This window comes from Pogona vitticeps, chromosome 1 (assembly GCF_051106095.1).
Source record: "Pogona vitticeps strain Pit_001003342236 chromosome 1, PviZW2.1, whole genome shotgun sequence".
NCBI classification, from domain to species: Eukaryota; Metazoa; Chordata; class Lepidosauria; order Squamata; family Agamidae; genus Pogona; species Pogona vitticeps.
This window is the reverse complement of record NC_135783.1, coordinates 243,810,108-243,836,950: the sequence shown is the minus strand read 5'-3', so window position 1 is coordinate 243,836,950 and position 26,843 is coordinate 243,810,108. Positions and strand designations below refer to the sequence as shown.

The 26,843-nt window shown below is 41.4% G+C and overlaps 1 protein-coding gene across 2 annotated transcripts; it reads left to right on the top strand.

Annotated features, from left to right (window-relative positions):
• The first annotated feature begins 834 nt into the window (after positions 1-834).
• FNBP4 (formin binding protein 4) lies at positions 835-23,063 on the top strand. Of its 2 annotated transcripts, XM_078383482.1 has the most exons (17): positions 835-1,042; positions 2,696-2,788; positions 4,846-4,982; positions 5,842-6,025; positions 7,224-7,368; positions 7,444-7,567; positions 8,575-8,916; positions 11,936-12,134; positions 12,507-12,631; positions 15,364-15,468; positions 15,785-15,918; positions 16,895-17,067; positions 17,509-17,816; positions 19,200-19,344; positions 19,431-19,699; positions 20,703-20,860; positions 21,698-23,063. In XM_078383482.1, exons 1-17 carry the CDS (start codon positions 919-921, stop codon positions 21,786-21,788), a joined length of 2,856 nt encoding a protein of 951 aa, XP_078239608.1. In that variant the 5' UTR covers positions 835-918; the 3' UTR covers positions 21,789-23,063. The 2 variants fall into 2 exon arrangements, with proteins under 2 accessions (XP_078239608.1, XP_078239609.1); XM_078383483.1 differs by lacking the exon at positions 15,364-15,468.
• The last annotated feature ends 3,780 nt before the right edge of the window (positions 23,064-26,843 follow it).

Below are 26,843 nucleotides of genomic sequence, written 5' to 3'. Positions count from 1 at the left end.
ACAGTAAAGCAGAATGAAAGAGGATTTGACTTAGATATTAAACAGAAACAACTCATTGAGTTCTGTGAAACTAGCTTTCTGTTTATTGCAAATACATGTTTCAGATATCTAAACAAATGATTGTACTCATAGGCATCAGATCAAATATATAACTGGAAGCAGAAAATGCAGAAACACAATTTTCTGAGGTATAACAAGAAGTGGACTGAATTCAAAGGGCAACATATTAATGGACTTCGCATATGAGAAACTTGCGTCTCAAAATCACAACTTGTTCAAAGAATAAGTCCGGCAATGCTTTGAACCATTTGTTTATTTATACTGTTTATTTAATTTACATTCTTCTTTTCTCGCCCCAGTAAACGGAAGGCAATTTACAACAAGAACTGCAGAATACAAAAATACATCATCCTATCAAGACATAACGAAATGACCCCATTTAAGTCTCAGACCGGTACACTTTGTTCTTGATTTCTATCTCACTGTATTCTTTCCAGATAAACTGGTCGCTGGTCTCGTATTCATTCACCACTTTCCCTCTTTGTAAACAGATTTAAACCAAAGTTATCTTTCGTTTACGGCGAAAAATAGTGGCAACATAACGGGAAAGCGAGAGAACCGAACCCAGACAGTGGCGCGCAGTCGCCCCCCTTGGCAACCTGGCTTCTCGCGTCCTCACGCGCTCTCTGGACGCCTCCTACGTGGGAGACCTGTCGCGCCTGCCCCGGGTCGACGCCGGGCCCAAGCCCCGCCCCGCCATCCCGACGGCCCTTGCGCCGACGCCCCGCCCTCCGCCGGCAGGCCCAATCGCGGCTGGCTGAGTCCTTTCCCCCCCCCCCCCACACTCTCACACACCGCCAACAGCGCCTCGGCCTTCTTTTTTCCTTGCGCGTCGCCTGTGAGGTTTGGCGGCCTTCGATGGGGAAGAAGTCGCGGGCGGCGCCGGCGGGACGGCGGCCTATCTTGCAGCTCTCCCCGCCGGGGCCTCGCGGGGGCCGGGAGGAAGCGGTGCCAGGCGACGGGGACTCGGCATCGGAAGCGGGTGAGCGAGGGCGTTTGGTAGGCCGCGCGGCCTAGGCCCCGGCTTTGAGGTTGCGGGAGGGGAGCGGGGCGGGTTGCGCCTCTTTGCCTCTCTCTCCCGCTTAAATAGCGGTGTTCTCTTTGGCCCGCCCCCCCTCTCAAGCCCCCCCTCCCTTGAATTTAGAGGGTGGTCGGTCGTTGTTTTGTTTTGTTTTTTAACCCTCCTTCCCTTCCCTCTCCTCACGTCTCTCCTCCCCCAGTAGTTTGGAGACTATTACTCATGTTTGGTATAGGGACGTGTGTGGCTGCTGGCATTCTGCCTTCTTGGAGCGCACCCCAGCATCATCATCATCATCACCATTTCCGAATGGTAGCCACACAGAGTCGTTGTTTACCTCATAAGAAGCGCTGCTGGTTGCCCTGAGATTATAACGAGGAAAACAAAACAGAGTGAAAAACAAAAACGTTGTCCCTCTTAAAGAGTTATACTCCAATATGAGTTTTTGTGGGTAAATTCACTTAGATATTCGAATAGAAGAGCTAGTCTTTAAGATGGTACGACTTTTTGTTTTTTATTTTATTTTGCTTTGCTTTTGGCTGGATGTGTCTGCATAGACCAACAGAGTTGCCTTTTCCATAGTTAATTTTGGGGATTTTATTTTCTTTATTTCATTCTTCATGCCAAGAATATATGGTAAAATAGATTATTGCTGTTCCTAATTTGCAAATGGGAAACTTCAAATTGGGAAAGCATAACTTGTTGAAATACTTCCCGTAATTTTCTCAGAGGTTCTGGACACTAATTACATTCTTCTTGCATACTTTTTTTTGTCCCAGTGATAGTTACCACATTACCCTGCCCTCCACCATTGTGCAGAATTATGCAGCCACCAGAAGATGACATGACTGTAAAACAAAACATCCCCCGAAAATAAGCCCTAATGCGTTTTTTGGAGTGAAAATGAATATAAGACCCTGTCTTATTTTCGGAGAAACATGGTCTCCTGAATAGAAAGTATAAAGTACAGTTACTTAATTGTTGATCATTCTGCATTGTAGAATTTGTGGTAAGACATTACACTGCTTAGTCCCAGGGCAACTTTACCTTGTGGTGCTCCTGTATGTCTAGTGATGAGTAGTGCTCAGGACTCATGGTTGCTGTTTTTGCACAAGAGTTGAAGGGAGGAGTATTGGGAAGGATGATGTCACATGATGAAGCATGTTACTCCGAATTAATAAAGTCTGCATCCAGGCATGAGCACACTGTAGCTTGAAGTCCTACAGAGTGTTTCCTCTTACGTTATAACCAGACCCAGAAATTCATTACTTAGAAGAATTTGTATGTAAAGAAGGTACATGTGTGTTTTGTGTGGGTGAGTGAGAGAGAGATCCCCAGAACCATATTACTGATTTATGCTTGTGTAAAGGAAATTGCACACATCTTTGCAACAAATTACCCATAATGAGATGTTGATTCTTGTCCTGAGTGCATGCAAATTTATACTTCTGTAACACCACTAAAATATTATAGTTTGTTTACTTTACATGCCCCCCAGTGCAGGTAAATGTAATCTTATTTTATTAACTCTCGTACAGAGCTGAATAAACTTTGTGCTATTTTTTTCCTAGTTTCTCTTTACATGTGGTTTTTGTTTGTTTGTTTGTTTGTTTTCAGATGAATTTGAAGTTACAGAAGAAACTGGAAAGACAACCTCAAATCCACCCCAAGCAAATATGCCTGTGGGGCCAGTAGCTGTCAAACCAACAGGTATGACATTTCCCAATTTGTTTTGTAATGGTGCTATAATCTACAGAAACTGTACAAAGACTATGTTGTTGACATACTGCAAATGTTAAAAGGATCCTAACAGCTATGTTGAAGCAAAAAACAGTAACACACTTTTTTGAGTGAGATGATGTTTTCAAGTGTTATTTATTAACAGATCCTTAGTTATCTTTTACATTAAAACAAAGAGCATTTGTTAATTTTGGGTTATTGAAAGATTTTGTATAGGCTGGTTGGATTAAGGTTTTACTTGTTGTTGTTAATTCAATTTGTATACTACCCAATTGGCTACTAAGTTTATAACTTTAACAGCCCAAATCTCTTGCCTAGTTAGCCTGGCATAACAGAAATGATGTAATTTTTTGAGAGAAATTGCTTAAGTTTAAGAAATAACTGTAGACCTTATCTGTTACATATAAAGTTGTATGACTCAGTGTGCAAATGATTATGTCTACAGTGATTTCATGACTTGGGCCAATTTTCCTCCATAAATTATGCCATTTCCCTAGCTATGCAGGAGAATTTTGGCCATTATAGCAGATTCTTAAAAATGAATACAAGCATTTGGAAGCAACAGAAATAACTGAAATCTTTAATATAGATTTTTTTTTCTTACTCTGCATGTGTCACTGACTCTAACCATAATTTTAGATTGTGTACAGCTATTCTTCCGAATAGGTATATTCTTCAGAATAGCTATTCTTCAGAATATTCTTCTGAATATTCTTCAGATGGTGGCACTGTGGGTTAAACCGCAGAAGCCTCTGTGCTGCAAGGTCAGAAGACCAGCAGTCGTAAGATTGAATCCACGCGACGGAGTGAGCTCCCATCACTTGTCCCAGCTCCTGCCAACCTAGCAGTTTGAAAGCATGTAAATGTGAGTAGATAAATAGGTACCACCTCGGTGGGAAGGTAACAGTATTCCGTGTCTAATTGCGCTGGCCACATGACCACAGAACTGTCTACGGACAAACACTGGCTCTATGGCTTGGAAACAGGGATGAGCACCATGCTTTATAGTCGGACACGACTGGACTGAATGTCAACCTTTTTTTATTTTTCAGAAAACAAAATCTCTGCAACCCTTTGTTTTAAAATAATTGGAAGCTGCTTCTAGGGTTTCTTTTTTTCACTAATGACAACCAAAGTAGCAGTACTGTTTTGTGAAAGGCACAGTGAAAATCCAGGGCAAGATCCTGTCTTGGCACTGACGGCTAATTGATTTTTTTGCAAAGAGGTGGCCTACTTGCAGAGCCTTCAGACATCTAGGTTTTCTAATTGAATGCTGACATAGACAAATAACAATATGAAAATGTTATTTGCTCAGGTCAATGGTTTCATGTATATTTAGGCAAAGCGTGTGTTTTCACTGTTGTGACAGCAAGCATGGGTGGCATTGCTTGTTGGATCATCACCAACATACCCTCTAATTTTCAGTCCCGGTGGGTGGGTCTCTGCCCCTCATGTATGTGATTTCGCCCCTGCATGTGTGCATGACTCCGCCCCCCATGTGCTGGGTTACGTCACAACTGGAACTTAATGTAATTGCTGCGTGGAGGAAGAAGACAGCTGCGCGGAGGGAAGTGGAGTTTTATGCGCACAGCTTAACAGGAACCTTGACTATCACCAAAGTTTACATTCTTATTTTGAGTATTTTTGTCTCTTCTGGTACTTTGATTCGATCTGTAAATTGTCCTCTCTCCTTACAAATGTAAAGTGCTAAAGACTAGATGGATGCTGAAAGGGTGCAGGATGTTTTTCAATGGAAAAGTACTAGGAAAGCTCCTAGTTTAACTGCTAATACCTGTGGAATCACCTATTGTATTTCTTGTATCAGGGATGTAAAAGTACATACGTTCATGTGAGTTGTATGTAATGTGTTGTCTCCTTGGAATGATTTATTTTAAGCTACTGCAAAAATATTCAGCAGTCGTAAGATCGAATCCACGCAACGGACTGCTGAATACTTAATTTTAGTGATTATAAAAAACAGTGTCCCTGTAGACTGCTAAATATGTGTGTTTTGATGTTTGTTTTAGGCGGGTTGTGTTTGCTTGGAGCTTATGCTGACAGTGATGAAGACGACAGTGAGATGTCTGAGAAGCCAGCACAGTCTGCGGATGGAAATGGCAATAACTCATCAGATATTGACAGTACCTTGGCCAACTTTCTAGCGGTTAGTAGGAGATTTGTTATAGTTCTTTAACTGATCTTGTTTCTTGGAATGGAACATGTAGGAAATTTACGGTAACACAATAGGAGGCCCAAGGCAGACAAGAAATGGTTAAAATATAATCCTGATATACAACTGTTTCATAGTAATAGTGGTAAAGAAATTAAATAAGTTAAAATTATGATGACATTTCGGCGCCAGGTCAAAACCTTCCTGTTCCAAAGGGCTTTTAACTGAAATAATATCAGCTGTGTGTCTGATGGCAATTTTTAGAATATATATTTTAATTGCATTTTAATTATTTTGCCATTTTATTTTGCCTTTTTAATTGCATTTTAAATGCTGAAAGCCACCCAGAGACCTTCGGGTAATGTGGGCGGCATATAAGTTAAATAAATAAAATAAACAATAAATAAATAAATAAAATTATTTAGTAACTAAACGTTTTATAGGTATTTTTAAGCCCATGGGCCAGATTTCCATGCGGGAAGAATCTCAGGAAGTTGTATCCAGCAGTGGCCATGAGGTGGGATTAGAAAAAAATGGGCAAGATCTAATGCAATTTTTTATATATATTCATGAAAAGTATAAAACATAATTGATTTCTGTGCCTATCTGCTTGGAATAGAGTGCCAGTACAATAGCTTTTGAGCACTCAAAGTACTTGATAAGTACAATGCAGTTCTTTGCAGGACTCTTGCATGCTCTGTTATTATTGAGGACTGGCTGGAAGTAAAACCCAGGAATAAAGGTGACAGACAGGCTAGATGGAGAATCTGATGGGTTGTGTGTAATGCATGAGCCAGAGTTTTGTATCCCAGAATTTAATGCCCTGTTTTGTGTCATTTATTCTTTTTTAAAGGAAATAGATGCCATTACAGCTCCTTCCCAAGTTGCTGAGGCCGCTACTTCTGCCATTGCTCCGCCTCCTACTCCCCCTCGACCAGAACCCAAGGAGTCTGCCACGAATCAGGTTTTGGCAACTACAAATGGAACAGACCAGGTGGCTGAGTGGCAATATGACACTCAGTGCTCCTTGGCAGGAGGTGAGCTCCTTTTATTACCTTGTAACACATACAGTGGTATCTCTATTTATGAACATCTCCACTTGCAAACATTTCGAGTTACAAACGGCTCCGTTCGCAGAATGTTGCTTCGACTTGCAAACAGAGCCTCAACTTACGAACAAAAAAACTTTTCCTGCCGTTATTTTGACCTAAGTTCATCTTAGTCCAAAGAAGAAGAAAAATTTACAAATTTCTCCCCCTAGTGGCAAATTACGGATTAACTGCCTTTGCATTAGTTCCTATGGGAACTAGTGCCTCTACTTACGAACAGCGCCTTGACATACAAATGAAAAACAACCTGAATGGATTAAATGGTTTTCAATGCATTCCTATGGGAAATCTTGCCTCGACTTAACAAACTTTTTGACGTACGAACGCCGTTCCAGTATGGATTAGGTTTGTAAGTCAAGGTACCACTGTAGTTGTTGAATCAAGTCCATGCTTGTGCCATAGTTAAAGTGTTCATTTTCCCTATCTTTTTAAGGCAACAGTTTGTGGTGTCTGTTTGAAAACTGATAACTTAAAGTTGTAGCACTCTGGCTGTAGCACGTCCAGACTGCTGCTCGACTTTGGCCAGCACAATGGAGCTGATTCGTTTCATTATTTTATTCTTCTTAGAGGTTTTATTGTTCTAGTGAGCAAAAGCATCTTCTGACTACAACTGGCAAGAAAGAAAAAGACAAACTGTGTGCAGTCTTCATATGAGATTGAGAGGGCTTTGAATTGAAGTCATAACCATCCCTCCTTATAACATGCTCCAAAAATGCCCCTTTATGTCCCTTTCTGAGGTCGGAATTGTAGAGAATACCACAGAAAATTATTTGGTGGGTGAGAGGGTCAAGCATGGAAATCTGCCATTGACTCTCTGCAGGCTGAAAACATTTCTCAGGGATCTCAGATGGGGAGATGTACTTTCTCCTTTGTTCTTTAGATATTTCTGGTGCCACGTAATCTCAAAAGTAATTTGTTCAGGAAAGTTGGGTTTAAGAATTTTTAAAGTTACTGATGAATCAATAGTAGACTAGATAAGAATGTGCTTTTTTCCAATTAAAACAGAGAAGTTGGGAATAGTGCAACTGGAACCTCTCTTTTTTAAAAATGCACAGAGGAAGGGGAAGATAGCAGTCAAGGAAAAAGATCCTGCTCATTGACGTCTTGTCCTTTTTTTCCCCTACAGTGGGTGTGGAGATGGGAGACTGGCAGGAAGTTTGGGATGAAAACACGGGCTGCTATTATTATTGGAACACTCAAACTAATGAGGTTACATGGGAGCTACCGCAGTACCTTGCAACTCAAGTTCAAGGCCTCCAACATTACCAGAGGTAAGAAAGACAGTAATCTGTACACTCAAATGATGTTCCTTTTGTTTTTCCTTACTAAATTTGTGATTGTTTTAGTTCTGTAACAGAGACTGCTGAAAGCTACCAGATCATTGCAGACGTGAACTCCCAGGGGAAAAGTACTGCTACTATTGGGAGTGGTGGCCGTAGGACAGTACTTGGGAAACGTGAGCTGAAGAAGGTCAGTATGAACTTGACCCACTAAAAGCAGAGCTCTCTTGTTTGTACTCCAGTTTTCAGAATGATTATGACCACTCTTCCTTGTGGTATTTGCTTTGCCCTCTACAGTACATACATGTAATTTCAGTTTTGCACTATATATGCATCTGATATAACCAATGCCTTTATGGAAAGAAAGGCGGGATGTGAATAAATGGGTTTTTTCCAGATCAAGAATGGATGGAAAGGAGTTCAAAGCAGGGACTGCCTTGCAGAATATCTTAACAGCAAGGCGGTCCCTTCATAGTTTTACGAAATAACAATACTGTAACTGTGAAAACCTTGCTGCTGTTCTTTGGCTGTAATAAAACATGTCCTATTCTGTCCTTTGAGAACCAGAAATGGTAGATAGGTCTCGTTGCATCTTGACGATGCCTCCAGACAGAGGAGGGATTCCACAGTTCAGTTGACAGAACATGTTGTGCATTATTTTCCAGGTTTAGAGATTTCAGTGGGCATTGCTTGGAAAATAGGGCTTTCGTGCTGTGCTCAGTTGTGTTTGCTGAAAGCTCTGCACACATACCTCTGCTTTCCTACTGTTTATTAGCTAACTGAAGCTCATTTCTGGGCTTTGTGGAAGAATATGAATAAGGAGAAATATGTGTGACTTCAAATAGGTTTTCAAGATGTCAGATAGCATATAGTATGGTTGCTTTGGCCAAAAAGGGGTTGGGAGGAAGACGGAGAGAACATTTCTCTCTGATATGTGGCAATTCCATAGAAAAGAGGTTTGGCCTTCTGATAATTGAAACAAACTATATTATGCTAGCGTAGACCTTCTCCCTTCCTCTCCCATAACACTTGCAGGTTTTTTTTAAAGAATACAGAATATGGTGTACATGACCCTCATCTGAAAATAGCTTCTGAAGTGTTCTGGCAGTCCTTAGAAATTCGATGTGACTTTTGAGTATTCTCTGTGAGTTACTATAGGAAGCTAACATTTTGGTGTAAATCTCATTAACTTTCCAGGAAGTGAATGAAGGTGTCCAGGCCCTTTCAAGCAGTGAGGAAGAGAAAAGGGGAGTGGCTGCATCATTGTTGGCTCCCTTGCTTCCAGAGGTTGTGAAGGAGGAAGAGGAGCGCTGGAGGCGGAAGGTTATCTGTAAAGAGGAGGTGGAACCATTGATGGGGGAGGATGTGGCCGCAGAACAAACAGCATCTATTGGTGATCAACACATTGAAGCCAGCCGAGACATGGGAGAAGACCCTTCTCAGGAGGATCTGTGTAGTGTGGTGCAATCAGGGGAGAGTGCAGGGGAGGAAGAAGAACAAGATACTCTTGAACTGGAGATGGTGTTGGAGAGAAAGAAGGTAGGACAGCTGCACTGGAGATATAGGAAGTATTTTCCTAGTGGGACGGAGGTGGGGGAAGTTTGCAGAGCCTGCAGTAGAAAGAAAGGCAAGTTTGCTGGAGGAGTGTATCACATATCTGCCACCTTGTGGCAGGGATAGCTGCTTCTATTTTGTTGTTTTTTGTTTGTTATTTGACGGCCTGCACTGGTGTTCATTCAGCTGCTATGAAGAAAAAAGGTAATACTGTCTTTTAAGTTACAAGCTTTTGGAAATCATTAACTGTCTGTTTCATACAAAGATTTATCTCAGTGTCAACTTACACATAGAGATAATCATGACATGATTATGGATGTATCAGTAAATGCTGTAAAGCATTATACTTCAGGTCTCTTTGGAGTTATTTCTAGATGTATGTAGAAAGCAGAATCGTAGATTTGGAGAGACCCTTGTAAGCCATCTTGCCCAATTTCCTACTTGATGCAGGAAATCCCAGATAGGAGCATCCCTGACAAATTGCAACAGAGCTTCTGCCAGAAGGCATCCCGCAACAGTGAGCCCATCACTCTTGGTGTTTGGTTCCATTTTGAAGCAAGCTGTAAAATAAGTTTCTACTAACCCTTAACTGAAATTAGCCTCTTGAAAAAAGTTGTGAGAGTAACTTTGCTGTTGCCCCTTATTTGTTTTCCTGAGAGAGAGATTTTTAAATATACAGTGGTACCTCGCAAAATGATTACCCCTCAGAATGACGAATCCGCATGATGACGACATTTTGCGGCCGCCATTTTGCTTCGCAAAACAGTGATTCCTATGGCAGAATTTTGCTGGACGGCGATTTGGTCCATGCTTCCCGGACCTTTTTTTCACAAGACGACGATTTAGAACAGTTGATCGGCGGCTCGCAAAATGGCTTCCCTAGGGGTGATCTTCGCAAAACGGGTGTTTTGGGGCCCGTTTTTCGCAAGACAGCGATTTAGAACAGTGATTGGCGGTTCGCAAAGCAGCTTCCCTATTGGCGATCTTCTCAGGACTACGAGGTATTTTCCCCACTGGAATGCATTAAATGGGTTTCAATGCATTCCAATGGGGAAAGGCTTTTCGCTAGATGATGTTTTCGCTAAACAGCGATTTCAATGGAATGAATTAACATCGTCTAGCGGGGCACCACTGTATTGGGAATGTGGCTTTTAGAAGAGCAGAGCACTTTTGGAGAAAAGATAAAATTTTGAAGTGGTTTCAGTTTTGGTTACCCCTCCACTTATCCACCCTCCTGTAATATACTTGGGTGTTTCGGTATCTTGATAGCGTCCCCACCTTTCAGATAGTTTATTCTTAATAAATTATTGTAATAGTAATGCAGAGCTTATTCTTTATTAGCTCTGTAGCATTATATGGCTGCTTCCATTTAATTCCCCACACATAACTTCAAAGGTCCTTTTTCAAGTAGGAGAGTGGTTTATGACTACTTTCAAAATTAAAAAGGTAGGCAGATAGGCATCTCTGTCTGCATGACTTGATTAATAGGCCACCTCCATCATTCATTAATGTACAGGCTCCAGATAATTTTTTAAAATTGCCACAAAATGGTGCAGTAATTTGAAGAGTGAGCCGTCTCATTCTTCCCTAGATATATTACATCCAATAAAAGTTTGCTGCTCAAGACACTTAAGCAATTATTTTTCTTTTTGAAGTCACTGAGGGAATTCCGTATTGCCTTTTTACAGACATAAGATATTACAGTTGTAAGCAGTAAGAAAACAAAGGAGGCTTCAGATAAAAGTACAGTACAGTTATGAAGGAAAATATTTGGATATGTACCAAGCAAATGAGAAAAATAGTGTTCCTTTTTCTGTACTCCCTAAAAATAATTGTAGAAGAGGACTGCTTGTCAGGCTATTTGTAGTCTGCCTATGTGCTGAGTCTGTTCTGTCTTTAATGTGCGTGCAATAGGCTTCCTTAATTCTATTCACTTGCCTTAATCTGAGGTTTAGATATACAGATTAGTAAAGCCTTGGTGAGGGGTTTCCTTTCTCCAGCTTAAGAAAATATTTGGCCTACTATAGGTCTTTAATATGCTGATAAGGCATATAACGGGCAGTTAAGAGTGTAAAAGTAGGAGCCCTTCTGTTGAGAGCTATACAGTGATGCCTTGCAAGACGAATGCCTCTTGTAACGAAAAACTCACAAGACGAAAGCATTTTGAAATTTTTTTTGGTGACTCGCAAGATGATTTTTTCTATGGCCGTCCTTTGCAATATGAATTTTTCCCTTTTTTGTGGGGGGGTTGTTTTAAATCACACAACCGTTAGTACTGCGCTTCGCCAGATGAAAATTTCGCAGTACGACACAACTCGTGGGACAAATTAATTTCATCTTGTGAGGCATCAGTGTATTTCATGAAGCACAAAGTACCTGTACACTTGGAGGGTGGGGGTCTGGGCAAGATGGGGGAATTTTTATGTCTGTACATATCAAGGTCTAGCACACATGGTAACGGGAGGATGTATGACCTGTTCTGTCACAGAAAGAAGGCAATTGAGAGTCACCTGGGCTGTTCACTAGTCCCCTGTGCATCAGTTTTTCCTTCTTTCCTGATACTTCATTGACCAGACAGAAGGGAATAGAACAAGAAGGGGCTAAGGAACCCAGAGCGGTACCTACAATTTGCTTCTCTGATAGCCACTGCTTCTGCTTTCATGCATGAAGAATACACAGGTGGATTCTTGAACATGTTGCTGTGTAAAATGCTCTGAACCAGCCAGGGACAGCAGAAGTGTTGGCAGTGGGAAAGTGCTACCAACTGTTCTACTCTGGGCTGTGGAAACAGAAGCCATTATGGAGGGCATTAGAATAAGTGAGGAAAGCATCCTGGTATTTAGAGCTAAGGGAGGCTGTCATAGAACTAGATCATAATGGTTAAATACAGGTGTTTAAAAGGGGGGAGAGAGACAGAATGTGTTCGATAAAGGACCACTCAAAAGAACCACAATTACAGGTGAGTAACCTGTCTTTTCCCTAATGCTGAAATAATGTTTTATAGGCAGAACTCCGAGCTTTAGAAGAAGGTGATGGGAGTATTTCAGGCTCCAGTCCTCTTTCTGATGGGAGCCAGGCAGAGCTTACACGACGGCTACTCCCCAAACCAGCAAAATGGAAGCTCTTTGGGGTTGCTAGCCCTGAATCCACGAGCCGAGGATCTAGCAAGACAGGACAAGAGAGTCCTGAACCTGGAGAAACGGGTAAGTTAAATATATTTTTTGCAAAGCACTGTTTACATCTCTGTCAGATCTAGAAAATACCAAGGAAGATCTTTGTTTTCTAATTGCATTATGTATTTTCTTCCCACCTGCTAAGTTTGAGATAGCATTAGCTATTCTCAGACTTCTTACTCTGCACTAGTCTCAGTGCAGTGCCTAAGTAAGCCTTCTTTTGCACGTAAAATAAAATATATAGACAAAGTTGAAAGGATCCCTGCTTCCCTCCAGCCCTGTAAGTTAGGAAAATTCATATCTTCCTGCATCAGTTGATGGTAAAATGGAAGACATAATATTGTAGACCCACTGCCAAGAGAATGAGTCATGCAAATCATTTTTCCCTTGGCTTCTATTCAGCAGCGAAAGAGGATCCTGAAGTTGCTGATGAGCATTCGGACAATGAATCGGAAACAGAAGAATTGCAAGACAAAGTGAAAACTCAAGGGACGTTCAAGGTGGAGGATGAGGAGCAGGACTTAAAGGTACGTGAGCGAAACTATCTTGAGGCTTTCTGGCAGTATTATTAGTGGTGAATCTACATGTGTGTCTTCAAATTGGATTGGCTTCCTTTTCCTTGATGGATAATGAGCAGTGTAGTTTAATGTATATTGAGCTGCTGTTTCAACAATTCTGCCTTGTAGTGACACAATTGATTATTTGCTGTGTAGATTCTGAGCACACAGTGTGTGCAGATAACTTGTTGCCTTGGAATTGTGTGCAGATCTAGGGTGGCAAGAAAATATCATTTTTGTTTGACATCTCTAACCTTTCTGGTGTGAACTGATCCCTTTGATCCCTGTCAGTATTTAATCTTCTCAGGAGGAGTTCAGATGTTTGTAGTTACACCAGGCAGAGCACCTCTGAACACCTTTAGAATTCCTTAAGACTGTTTCTAACATATTTTTGCACACACTTTAAGATGAGTGGTGTCACCATAAAATAAGATCTCTTGAGGCAAATTTGGAAAATGTGGATGTGAAGAGATTAAGAATTTGGGATGTATGAGATATGAAGTTGAGTTTCTGGACTCCTATGCTGAGGTACTTTTGCATCTCCATTTAGTTATTTGTTGTCTGTATTTTATTTTATTTTTCTGTTTATATACAGTTTTATTAATGCTTTGACACCTGTTTTTACATGGCTAGATGTTTATGATATTTATATTAACTATTTGATTATTTAATTTATTTGAACCGCCCAGAGTATTGCTGCAGCACTAGCAGGAGCAGTATATCAAAACTGAAACAATAAATAAATATGTTTCTGTGAGCCTGGTAAACTGACCTCACAGCCAAAGGGCAGATGGAAATGTTTCATCTCCTGCATTGGATGCTCCAAAGAAAGGATTAAGCTGTGGACCAGATGCCTCCATGCTTATCTTATTTATCTTTATCAGAGGACATAACAAAGCTGCCCCAAAAGGGACCCATAAGCCTTATCTGTACCTTGACTTGAAAGGATTCAGTCCACTTCCTCCCAGTGAGTTATGTGGATTTGGGAATGAGGTATGGCATGAAGCCAGGAAAGCTATCTTTTGTCCTGACAGACAATGAAAGGAGATGAAGATGAGTTGGCAACAGGTGCTTAACAGCTCATTCATTTGTATAAATGGGATTAGGGAAATTAGTTAGCCTCGCATAAGTCATTGGAGAATCCTGCTTCACTTTATGCTGCCTTAAAAGACACTGTCTATTGAGTAGACCCAGAGTCTGCCTTCAAAAGATGCTGTGTCTAGAAATACTGTACACTATTTTCCCACTCAGGTGTGAGTATAGTTAGGATAAGTTAGCATTTATTTTCTGATATGCCATAAATCTGTGCTCATAGTTGCTCGTAATTTGGAAATTTTATTTCTTCATTCATTCATTCATTCATTCTTGTATCCTTCTCACTTCTTTTTCTTTTTAGTAAACTACAAAAATCATTTTAAGCATGTTGTCTGATTTTGATTGAGAGCATAGAAATTAAAAGTAAAAAGGCAAAATGCTGCTTTATATGCTGCCTCATATTGCCTAAAGTACTCTCTAGGTAGTTAGAAAATTATTTATACAGGCTATGCATCCCCCCCTCCCCCATGAACTTGGGTACTCAATTTACCAACCTTGGAAAGCTGGAAGACTGAGACAACCTTGGGCCGGCTACCTGAACCTGTTGGGATCAAACTCAGATCATGAGCAGAGTCATGGCTGCATTACTGCTGTTCAGCCACTGCACCACAAAGCTCAAAGAACCAGTCCTAACCTCATCCAGCTTCTAGGATTTTTCAGTGTCTGTGTGTGGGATTGGTGGCAGCATTACTTTTGCAAGGAAGCTAGCTTGTTTCTCAGTACCTGGCCTTGGTAATTTCATTTCTGTATGAAATGCCCTGGAACACCTCTTAATGTGAGAGACTAAACAGATGTTGAGGAAGTGAGATCACCATATCTGACTTTCCCTGGAAGTTCCCACTCCAGGACAAGCAAGAGCAGAGGGGCTGAATAAGGAGGGGAGGCTTGACTGGGGAGCCATGACTGTAGCATTGAAATCCATTATCATGAGATATGTGTTAGTGACAAAAACATAATTTTGCCATACACTTTGGGGTGTTATCCCAACCTTTTCTCTTATATTTTAAGTGTTGGTGTGTAGCGAGGCCAGCTGTTTTTGGAGCATAGAATGTGCCTTATGGTTATCAATTTGCCTTTCTATTGCTGTAATCAGGCGACTAACAAAGTCAGAGAATGATTCTGTGGGGCCTTGTCGAATGGTGGTAAACCCAGGTGATGGCCCCTCAAGAGATTTCCATTGAAAAATGGGGCAACACTTTTCACAGGTGTGAGTAATTAAAATGGTATAGTGAGTTATCCATGTATAACATTTTTGTTGAAGATTTTATATCAGTGGTGGGGGGTATGTTAGCCATCCACATGTTGCAGTGTAGCTTGCGTAGCTTTAGCTAGCATAACCAATAGCATTGATTGGTTGATGGGGTACCTTCCCTATTTCTCTCTTAGGGACTTCTACCAGGATTGCATTGAAATGTTCCAGGACAATGGCTGGTAATACCAGCTTTTTGCATTTGGGTAGAACAGAGCTGCTTGCAATTTTTCAGTTAGAGGTTACTGCTTGCATAACCTGTTTTGTTAAAGCAGTATCTGTAAATTAGAGACAGTATTCCAGTGTTCTTGTGCATTGTAATTGACAGGGAAATCTTTACCTCTTGCTTGCCTGGTAGTTTCAGATTGGAGAGCTGGCCAATATGTTGATAAGCAAGCTGGAGTTCTTGGGCATCAGTCGACAATCCATCTCTAACTTCCACATGCTCCTCTTGCAGACTGAGGTAACTAAAAGTTTACCTTTTCTCAAAAATAAACTATAGAATGTAGGGAGCCAACCAGCTAGCAAGATTACAGCATGATAATCTGGGAAGTTTAAGTACTGTGGAATGGATAATAGTCTTTTTCTTCTGTCCCTAAGCTGGAATGGTTTGGTTCAGTATCAAGGTTGAAGGCTTGGTCCTGTCAGTAGACCTTTCTCCTATCCTGAGGAGAGACAAGCCTTGTGTTAGAGAGAGTGTTCAGGAGAGAGTGTTACGTATGAGGCCAACTGTCTTATCTGTTTCTCATTATTTCTGCTTATTTGCTTGCTTGTCATAGACCCGTATTGCAGACTGGCGGGAAGGAGCTCTCCAAGGAAACTACCTCAAACGCAAATTGCAAGATGCAGCTGAACAGCTAAAACAGTATGAAATAAACGCCGCCCCTAAAGGCTGGTCCTGCCACTGGGACAGGTACGCACTCTTCTCCCCTTTTCACCTTTCACCTTTGACATCTCAGACATGATTTGTGACCATCACCACCTGCCGACGTGCCGTCATCTATCTGGAGACTGAGAGCAGCTGCACTTAGCGGTGCTGAGCGGGCAGAGAGCCTCTGGCATATACAGAGTTTGAGCCAGCCACAAAAATTGGAGAGATATAAAGTCTTTGTTAAGTGTGTTGAAATGGATTTGATTCCGCGATTGGACAGAGCTGGTGTTCACTCTTGAGTGTAAATGCGCTAAGGAGGGCGGGCTTGGGGGGTCGCGCATGCGAGAGCTCTGTGCACATTGCAGGATCTCAGGAACTCCGCTCCCAAGTAACGTCTGTGTCCTTATGGAAAGCTCACTGACTGAGGATCTCACCGAAGAACACGATAACTATCTTCTGCCAGCAGGTCAGACCAAACTATTTCTTCTTATCTTTGGCTTTCTTGATTATTTTTGTTTATTTGAAATCTTTGCTCTTTTGTTTTTCAGCTCCCAGATCCTCTCCCTCTCAGTAGCAATTCACTATGTCTGACACCAAGAGTATCATAAATGTGACTGCAGCAGTCCATGAGGGAGCAGCCATCTATCATAAATTGGGCTGTTTTCCTTTTGCTGTTCTGGAAGGATATGAGCCCTGAGACTACCTTTTAAAAAATCTATATCCTAATGCATCCTTGAACCTTTTAATTGCACACCAGCCACAAGCGAGTTGTTTCGCTAACCCTCTACTCTTGCAGTGGAGGGTCGGGCCTGTGATCACAGAGCCAGCACCACAAACAGTTTGGAGTAAGCCCAACTTGCAAATCCTTCCTCAAAGCTGTTTGTTGCCTTTGTGAACAACAGTCCTGCTATAAGAGGTTCTTCCTGTGAGAGCGCTCTGCTGTCATAGGACAGGACTACATAATGGTGTCGGTGCAGGAGTGAGAGTGTAAAGCCTTGTTTTCTTTCTTGTGATTTAGGGATCATAGGCGCTATTTCTATGTTAACGAGCAATCAGGCGAATCCCAGTGGGAGTTCCCAGATGGGGAAGAGGAAGAGGACGGGCAAATCCTAGAAAATAAAGCAGAAGCTCTTCCTAAACAAGCCCTAAAAGAGAAAACAGAAGCCAGGGAATTGACTGATAACACTACAGGTACTGGAATGAATGGGTTTGCTGGAAGAAACTTAATTTTTCTTGGAATTAAAAAATAATGTTAATGCCAGTACAATAGAAATAATATTGGTTAAAATGTGTTTGATACAAGAGAGTGCTTGCTCAGGAATAATCCTGTGCCTCGGTGCCCACATAGAGAGAGGGGAATTGGACAGGACTTGAGACATAATCTGTAAAATATTTTTCTATATTCAAGCTAGAAATCAGTATCCATTTTACTGTGTGATTCACATACTATCTCCTACACCAAGCAGAGACAGGAAGTGTAATTTCTTGCTTTTGGGGGAGTTTTTTCCGGAGAAATCTGTATTCCTCTGGAAAAAAATAAGTGTAAACATGTAGAATGGGTGAGTTTTTGAATGTGTGAGCTACTGTTACAGCTGTAGGGTAATCAAAACTTCTTATTTGTCTTATCTTTAGGTTCTCTTGGCAAAGATCCTCTTTCTAGTCAATCTGCAGCTTCAAACCTTGTGCCTCTCAGTCCATTTTGGACTGTACTTCAGCCTTCTGTTCCTGTACTACAGCCCCCTTTGCCCTTGGAAATGCCACCACCACCACCGCCACCACCTGAGTCACCACCACCCCCTCCCCCACCTCCACCAGGAGAAGATGGGGAAATACAGGAAGTAGAGATGGAGGATGAAGGAGATGAGGAGCCACCAGCACCGGGAACAGAGGAAGATGCTGTCCTGAAACCTCTTCTCCGGCCAACAGTTGCCAACAACCAGGTGTGTTAGTGCCTCTGACACTGGCTTACTAGTTTTGTGATTGATATGAACTGTATCGAGTTCTGAGTTGCAAGCTTCTTCATGCTTCAGTCTTACGTTGTGTGTTAGGAAACTGTCTTGCACTCTTTGCTGTCTCGTAAGTTCTCCATCAAGACCCTCTATAGCAGTAGTATATAGGAGTAATATTTCTTAGCTACTTGGTTTTTATGATAAAGCTATTTCTGAAGCATTTGTTTCCTTATTTTATTTATTTATTTAGATTTCTATCCTGCCCATTTAATGAGTATGCCACTACTCTGGGCAGCTTACAAAATATGAAACATACAGCTGAAATGCTAAAACCATATAACCCATATTAAAAGAAAACAAACAAAACCCTACCTAGAGTGGTCTATTGACTAGATAGGCAGGATATAAATAAAATAAATAAAAATAAATAAATAAAAATAATACCACCCCATAAAATCACCGATCTGGAACATAGGATGGCAGCATAATTTAACAAAAGGGGGGTGCTTGGGAAGGCCTGGGTAAAAAGCCAAGTTTTAATTTGCTTGCGGAAGCTCAGGAGAGTGGGGACCAGTTGCACCTCCACAGGGAGGGAGGTGCAACTGGCCCCTACCCTCCTGAGCATCCCTTATTCAAGATATTTGTTACTATGAATTGATTTTGATGACCTGCACACATGAAAATATGCACTATGGTAGTGGTAAGATTGTAAAAGCACAAGAAACAGTATATTTCAGATAGATGACATGAACCAATCTTCTTTACAAAGGATTACAATTCTTAGGATATAATTTATGGTGGTTGAGTTGGTGAAACTTGTGCTTTGTTGAAAATCGATGCATCTAACCAAGTAACTGTAACAGTTAAGCTTGCTGGACTAATCAAAAAAATGTAGTTGTTGGCTGTACCTCACCCTGTCCATCCCACCAGACATATACTAACTGGAAGCTGCATCAGGCTGTTGGCTTTCCAGGTCCAGTGCAGGGAAGGTTAGGAGATATTTTTTGTCCATAACCCCCACCTCCCTGGTTTCATTTTGTGCATTGACAACTCTCTGTGAATTCAAGGCTCTTCACCTACCAAACATCCCACAGCTTTCCTCCTAATCTTGGAGCAGGAAATTGCCATGCAGCTGCCAGGATAGTCTGCCGGCACCTACAGGTCTAAAAGAAAATCTGGCTGCCCAGCTGTCTCACACTTGTGAGGCAGTTTTGAACACACAGTCGCCACATTGTCAGTAAATAGAGGCAGGTGATTGTAGGCATGCTGTCCGGATTTTAAGACTATGTGATTATCAGATCCTGCTAATGCGTATGTGTTGCATTCCATGGGCTTTCAGAGGCCTTTCACAAGAACACTTCTCTCTGCTTCCAGATTAACTCCGAGACCAGCACTTCCACATCTCTTTCTGCCAAATCTCTCAAGAGAAAAGCTTCTGAAATGACTGCTGGACTGGTGCAACGAGCAGCAACTATTGGAAGCTGCCCAGTACTTTATGGCCAGTCAGTAATGAATGCAAGTGAGTATCATTCTGGTTTTCTTGTTTTCCATGGCGAACTATTTTGGAAATATTCTCATTCTTCCCTTCCCTCATTGTGTTTACAGGCCCTCAGACCCCAGCAATGAATTTGCAACAGAGTTATCTGGGAGTAACACAGCCAGCACTCATGAGCTATCCAGAGTGTAATGCCCCTGTGGCACTTCCTGCCAGCACCACACAGCCACTTCCTCCCCAAGGAGCTTTGCCTGCCACTAGTACTGCAGAACATGTGCCGCCGCCGCCACCACCTCCACCGCCACCACTGTCACCACCTCCACATGCTCCAAAAACACTGCCTCCTGAAAAATCAAAAAAGCTTAGGAGAACTAGCAAGGTAGGTACTTACAGTTGTATCATGTCTCACTGTAAGTGCTAAAATAGGGCAAGTATTATATAAGTAGAAATGTCCATCATTTTTCTGTGGTGTTCTTTGCTTCTGTGATGCAAAGACTGCTTTGTGAGCTAGAATACTATTCAGTGAAAGTTGTACAGTGGTGACTATATGGAGTGGATAACATGGTAAGTCTCAGTGTATGATCTTTTAGATAAACTTGTGAAGTTATAACTCCTTTAGGCTTATGAGCCAGCTATTTCTTTGGTTTCCCAGTTCTAATCATCCTGGCGATACTTGTCTGAATCTGTTAATGTTCTTGTGGCAGTATGTTGACTTTTGTGATGCAAAGGGTGCTTTGTTAGCCAGAATACTATTCAGAACTAGAATTTCATGACAATTTTTCTTATTAAAGCAATTTTGCTTTATCCTTAGTCTCTAGTAGAGATGTGGGGGTATTTGTATATGCATACCACCGCACAGCTGGACATAATGAGGGTCCATTCATGTTTCCATTGCTACCACCAACTCCACTCTCCCTTCCAATCACTCCAGAGCTCACGATCGACTATCCACTCCTGGCAGAAGGAGGGAAGACAGGTCTCCCTGCCAGGCTGACGAGTGGATAGCCAACTGCAAGCTCTGGAGCCGGTGGCAGCAGTGGATGTGTGAATGGATGGTCTGACCCCAGGGCGCCGGATCCTTGTTATGTCCAGCTATGTGGACCATTTCTAATCTCTAGCAACAGCTTTTTCCTCTTTTCTGCATTGTAATATATCTGTGATATATCTGGAGCCACTCAAAAGATATTATTAGATCACTCCCCATATAACATTCTTACCACTCTTGTCAGTATCTTCTTTTTTTCTATCTGTCAGATAAAGCAATTGCACTACCTAACAGTATATTAATATAACTATCAAGCTTAAATGTTTTCTCAGGATTTAGGACAAAAATATGCTATGGAAATCTAGATCTGATGTACACACAAATTATTTTGTTACAGAGAAAAAAGAACAAGACAAAGATGCCATCTCTTGTGAAAAAGTGGCAGAGCATTCAACGGGAATTGGATGAGGAGGAAAACTCTAGCTCCAGTGATGAGGATCGGGAAGTGATGTCACAGAAGCGAATCGAGGAGTGGAAGCAACAACAGTTGGTCAGGTATGATTAATCAGTCAAAATACAGCCTATTGAACTGTCAAAATATTTTGTTTTCAGTAACTCTTCCAGAGTTCTGGGTAGTTTTGAAGTGATGTGCTAATTATTGGCAAAGTTAAGTAATGGGCATGGATTTCAGCCACTTATGTGACTCGCATGCTCCAGCTTGTGCTGGTTGTTTAACATCTATGGTGAATTCTTAACTTGGGGCAATTTGCCTCCAAAAGTTATGGCATTTGTGTAGCCACATAAGAGGATTTTGGCGACTGTCTACTTTTCTGCACATCAAACATACTGGTCAAACGGAGCACATTTATCCATACACAGAGTATGTGATTGTGCAGCAAAGTGATCTCTGCATAGATGGGTATGGTGTGCCACGGTTGTGTACTATCTAAATTTGTTACAATCTATCCATTTGTTAGATTGAGATTTTCCCTCTTGAGCATCCTGTTATTGTACAAGTTACAGCAGAGGTCCATAAACCCGGCAGCAGTCCGCAGCCTATCCAGGACCAGGCTGCGGACACAGATCTCCTACCCCTCCCACGAGAGTCGTTGCACGCATGCTCGTGAGCACATTCCACCCCCTGTGAGTGTGTGGTGTGCCTGCGTGCGAGTGTGATGTGCACGTGCGAGCGAGCTCCGCCTCACGGCATGACACACACAAACATAAAATAGAGTTACAGTATAATAATTATAAATATTTATTATGTATACAGGAGACCAGGTCTCTTGGACCATGTCTTTACATTGATATAGTTAGAATGTTACTTTGTTTACTTTAATTTCCCCTTTTTTGCATAGTTACTGATAATTGTCCTCTGTATTTTTTTCCCAGTGGTATGGCAGAAAGAAATGCAAATTTTGAGGCCTTGCCTGAGGACTGGCGAGCTCGACTCAAGAGACGGAAAACCACCTCAAGCACATGAGTCATCTTAAGTCTTTTTTTATTATTTTTAAACCACACATGTACAGAACAAAACTTTTACTGTTGGATAAATTGTAACTTTTTGAAGGTACACATTTCAGTTGAAAGACCTGATAGAGAAATTGTGTGGCCTAAGGATTCCCTTTGGAATTGTATCCGGCAAATAGGACTGTGAAATAATGTATAGGTTTGACCACTTCTGTCTTAAGCACTTCCAATCCCATTTCAGACACAGACTGGAAGATCATTCTGTCTAGTTCCCTGGTGGAGCTAGCGGCAAGAACTGTTGGGTGCACTTTGGCTGGTTCCATTTTGAATTCTTCGTTTCCACTCCTTTCCAAGTCCCAAAGTATTCTTCCACTTTTCTCAGAAATACATCTGCGCAGCTACAGTCCCATTTGTTATGTGGTATTACAGAACAGGCAAATCAAAGATACACATGCTTCTCCCTTTGGGCACAGAGAACTGGAATTTGACTCCATTGCCATTGTTTCATTCCTGATCTTGGGAACACTTGGTTTGGGGCAGAATTGTTCTTTGTTTTCTAAACTAAATAATAATATTGAAAGCTGTATGAATTCTGCTGTTTTTCTGGGATGGTTTCACAATAGAATAATTTTCATATAATAATATTCCATTTTTTTCTGGTGCTGTAACATGCCAATAATAGTAGTGTGGCTGTCACAAGGTGGGAAAGAACATACTATGCATCTACTATCAGTGAGCACTAACTGAAGCAAGGGGTGAGTCTCCACTGGTTAGTACCCAGAGGCCAGGACATCTGGATCTGTACTGTGTAGGCATGAAGCTGCTGTTTGGCCAGCAACTCTTTGACTGCAGTATGTGCTGCTAGTCAGCAGCCACATGCCTGAACAGTGCTGAGTCAAGCTCCACAGTAGTGTCTTCTGATAAAGGTATAGAGGGCTAATTTTTCTCATTTTACTTAGCATTTTCTCCCATTGATTGCTGCTTGATAGATGTATGCTAGAGGAAAGGGAAAAAATAACCTTACTAAATTCTAGACCCCTCCTACTACAGAATCCCAGCAAAAGTAGGATCTTTGTCCCTTTAAAGCCAGGGTTAACATTTATCCAATGTGAGAATATTTGGGTCCTTGCCCTTGTTTCCAGTTTAGAAATCCGAATCAAGTGGTTACGATTTTCTTTAACCTGAAAAAAAAGGCAGTTTACGGTTGAACACTGTTTGTATTTCTCCAGTTTCTGGCTTTGTAAATTTGTACATATACATTAATAAATTCCCTTTTTATACTTCAGAACCTTCTTAATTCTTCATTACTCCTGTTATTAATAATGGTGCACATTGCTTTGCTGTTCAGTGAGACATACACATGTGATTAAATCAAATTATAGAAAATAATATCTCTTCCACATAAATCAGTATTAATTTTGCAAGTGTGAGTAGACAGGGGACATGGACAGAAGCAGCGGTGGAGAGAAGTGTTTCCAGATTTTCTTGTACATGCAGTATTTCAGTCTTTACAGCAGCTGTGTAAGATAGCTGTCATATGAAAACCAGTATCATTTCCACATAAAGAATATATGCACAGCAGGTTGTTCATATGAGATTTCAGCTGTGAGTGAATCCTTTTGTGGGGTCCCAGATGGATTCTCCCGTAAAAGAAAGCCCTTCTTGCCCTCAAAGAAATTGAACAAAACCCATGTCAGGTTGGTTTACAATTGCCACTCACCCCATTAGGTTTCTAGAATAATGCTTTACACTGTTGTACCTGGTTTTGCTGAGTTCTTACAATTTCAATGTTTTTATTAGGGATGTGCAGTAGATTCCCCCGCCTGCCCATCAATGCCTGGATCGCCATGAAAAATCCAATTCCTTTGAATGGGGAAAAAAAACTACTGTGACCTTGGGGAAAACAAACACAGTGCCATCAGTCTGGGGAGTATGGTAGACAAAAGGATTTTATTTGTCTACAGGCACTCTTAAAGCAGTTGTGCAAATACCAGCTGGTAGTGCAGTCTGTAGCACTAGAAAAAAGTAGAGGTGGGAGGAGAAGGGACAGATCCTAGCCCAGTGATTGTGATCTAATCAATCAGAGCATATACTGTATAAGAGAAATGTCGGCATTTATCCAAATTGTCACACACAATTTTTGTAATGCAAGTCTTAACTAGCAACAACAATGTAAGTCTTTCATGTCACCCTTTGCAAAATGACTGGTAGAGCAGCAGCAAGGCATATATATGCCTCAGTGATTGGAATGTCTAGGAGAACAGTTGAGGTTTAGGGAGGGCTGCGGTTGACTTCTTTTGTGCCCGAAGAGTTAAAGTCTTCTCAGATTTTATTTCTCCCTTACAAATTTCTGGGCATCTTTAGTTAAACACTTAACTCACAGATTCTGGATGGAATAATCTGGGTGTCAACAAGCAGCTCTTTGTTCCACTTTACAGTTGCCTGGAATTACACAAATATCTGTTTTGCACCATTGTCCAAAGTCAATGCTGTTTCCTAGTTTTTTATCCCACTGCATATTTAATTGTCATCATTTGCTTTTATAGTGAAAAATAAATAGGCTGAATCTGGCTCTGTGATTGCCCATACATTCTAATAACATTCATGTAGTTATGACTCTGCCCATACATTCTAATAACATTCATGTAGTTATGACTAGGTGGAATTTTTCATATCTTTTGAAGATACTTTGCACTATCTCAAATTACTGTGATAACATGTTATTTCTTCCAGAAAATTTCAAATAATTGTAATTAGGATCTTATTGATTGGTTCATTTGAGAAAAGTCCACTATGTGTGAAGTCTTCCAGGAATTTTGTGACACCTCCCTTTTGCAGGGAGTTGTTTGCTTCAACTGTGTACTGATTCCTGTCTAGCAGGAACATGCTATAATTATTAAGTCCAATCTAGGAGCCAAAAACATATACAGTATTGATTTCATTTACTACTAGTACATCTCATATGACAGTACAAATCAGAAGCTTTCAGCACTTCAGAAACAAAACTGGAAAAAGTGGTGATCGCCTCCCTTGGCAAATAAGTATGACACTTACTCAACCAGGCCATAAATGCAAACTGAATATAACTAATCCAGTGTTACTATAATTATGTAGGCACAGCTTTGCCACCATAAGAATGGGGAGCAGAGCTCCAATAATGCCTGCATGAGTTCCCCTGGGGGATAACACTGTGACAGTGATACATTCGAATTGAAAGAGATGGAGAAATTAACACCCCAAAGTCCGTTTTTCCTTATCCATTTCTGTCCACATGGACTCCTTTAAAGCAACATGGGGAATACTATGAAAGATCTGCAGCCTCAGCTTCTTTCCTTGTTTGGCCCCAGAAGACTTTCCTTATCCTGTGTGGTTTGAGGACTGATCTACACATGCAATGTGGCACTGAGCAACTGTTTTGGAACACTCTTCTACCATGTTGACAAGAACGACTTTGAAACTCATCTCATTCTTTGCAAAGTGTTCAGAAACTTCAGTGGTCCAAAATCCTGCAGCCAGATTGTTTACAAGGATCACATAACTGTTAAGCAGCTCCACGGGCTGGCAATTCATTTCCAGGCGTAAAGTGCTGGTTCTAACCTATAAAGCCCTAAATGGCTTAAGTCTGGGCTTTCTCAAAGAGTGCTTCTCACATGATGAAACTGCTTGGGTGTTAAGATAATCAGGAGAGGCCTTCCTCTTGGTCCCAGCACTCTCACAGGCATGCCTAGTGGGGACATGGGAGGGGGCGTTCTCTGTTGCTGCTCCCAGACTTTGGAACTCCCTCCCACAGGAAACCAGCAGACACCATCTTTGCTGTTCTTCCTCAAACAAGCAAAGAACTTTCTCTTCAGGCAGGCTTTTCTTTAGTGACAGCCTGGCTAGGAGACGTTTTTAAATGATATGATTTGTATTTTGTTGCTTCTAAATCTATTTATTAATGTTCATCTAATATTCTTAGCATAACATTATCAATTTAATATTTGAATAATTCACTTTTTAGCTTTAATATTGTGCTTTAATTATTTATGCTTCCTTGGGTCCTCTCTTAGAAGAAAGGCAGGGTAAAACAAATAAAAAATAATCCCTCTTGCAGTATAACATGGGTACAGTTTGTTCCATGATTTGATTTGGTACTTTAATTCTCAGTTGTAGCCAGCTCATCCTTGTCTTTAGGAGTTGAGTTTTAGTAGCAATCTACCTGTACATTATTGCAAAGTAATGTGTTAGGGACCTTGTGGCACAGTGGTGAAATTGCCGTGCTGCGGCCAAAACTGCTCAGGACCCTGGTGGTTCAATCCCAGGTAGCGGGTTCAAGTTCGACTCTGCCTTCTATCGGTAAAATGACTAATCAGCTTGGGGGGGGGAGCAATGTGTAGCCTGCATAATTAACTTGCAAACCGCCCAGAAAGTGCATTAAGAGCTATGGGGCGGTACAGAAGCAGCACGCTTTGCTTGGCTTTAGGTTTAAACACAAAATAAACCTGATACACACATCCCTGCCTACAACATCAGCTAGTTATGTGATGAAGAGAAGTAACGGAGGGGACCAGGTTAGTCAATTCAGCGGATGCTACGTAACCCCCGGGTTTTTTCGAAGTCAGTCTCGCACACTGAGCAATTTTTCACTGCAGGATTAATTCTCTTCTCCTGAGTACTGGTACATCTGAGGTGAACACAGATAGAAGACCTTGGCGGCATCTTCTGTTAAATATAGTAAGACCCACATAATCAAAGACGTTTTACGACCGTAAGGCGTGTGCATATTTCATACGTTAACACACCGACGCGCGGACAACAAACCTCGGTTGTCCTTAAAACAAAAGCGTGCACCGACTGGTTCACTGTTACTAAGCTCAACTTGCGAGTTCCAGGATAAACCCAAACGCCCGGCGGTCCCCACCACCTCAAACTGACAAACGGCTGGACTTGGTTTTTTTTTTTTTTAATCAGTAGCCCTTGCTTCTTCAGGCAATGGCTTGTATGGCTGCCACTCCGCATTGACAGACCAATGAACAAGTAAGTACCTCCCCCAAGAGGAAGAGATTGGTGCAGCTGGTTGCTAGGCGAT

Bases quoted from the DNA above. Each gene is read 5' to 3' on its own strand.
- FNBP4 (XM_078383482.1), top strand. From the start codon at position 919: ATGGGGAAGAAGTCGCGGGCGGCGCCGGCGGGACGGCGGCCTATCTTG. The intron at 7,369-7,443 runs GTAAGAAAGACA...TGATTGTTTTAG, and splicing joins GGCCTCCAACATTACCAGAG to TTCTGTAACAGAGACTGCTG. The intron at 8,917-11,935 runs GTAGGACAGCTG...AATGTTTTATAG, and splicing joins TGGTGTTGGAGAGAAAGAAG to GCAGAACTCCGAGCTTTAGA.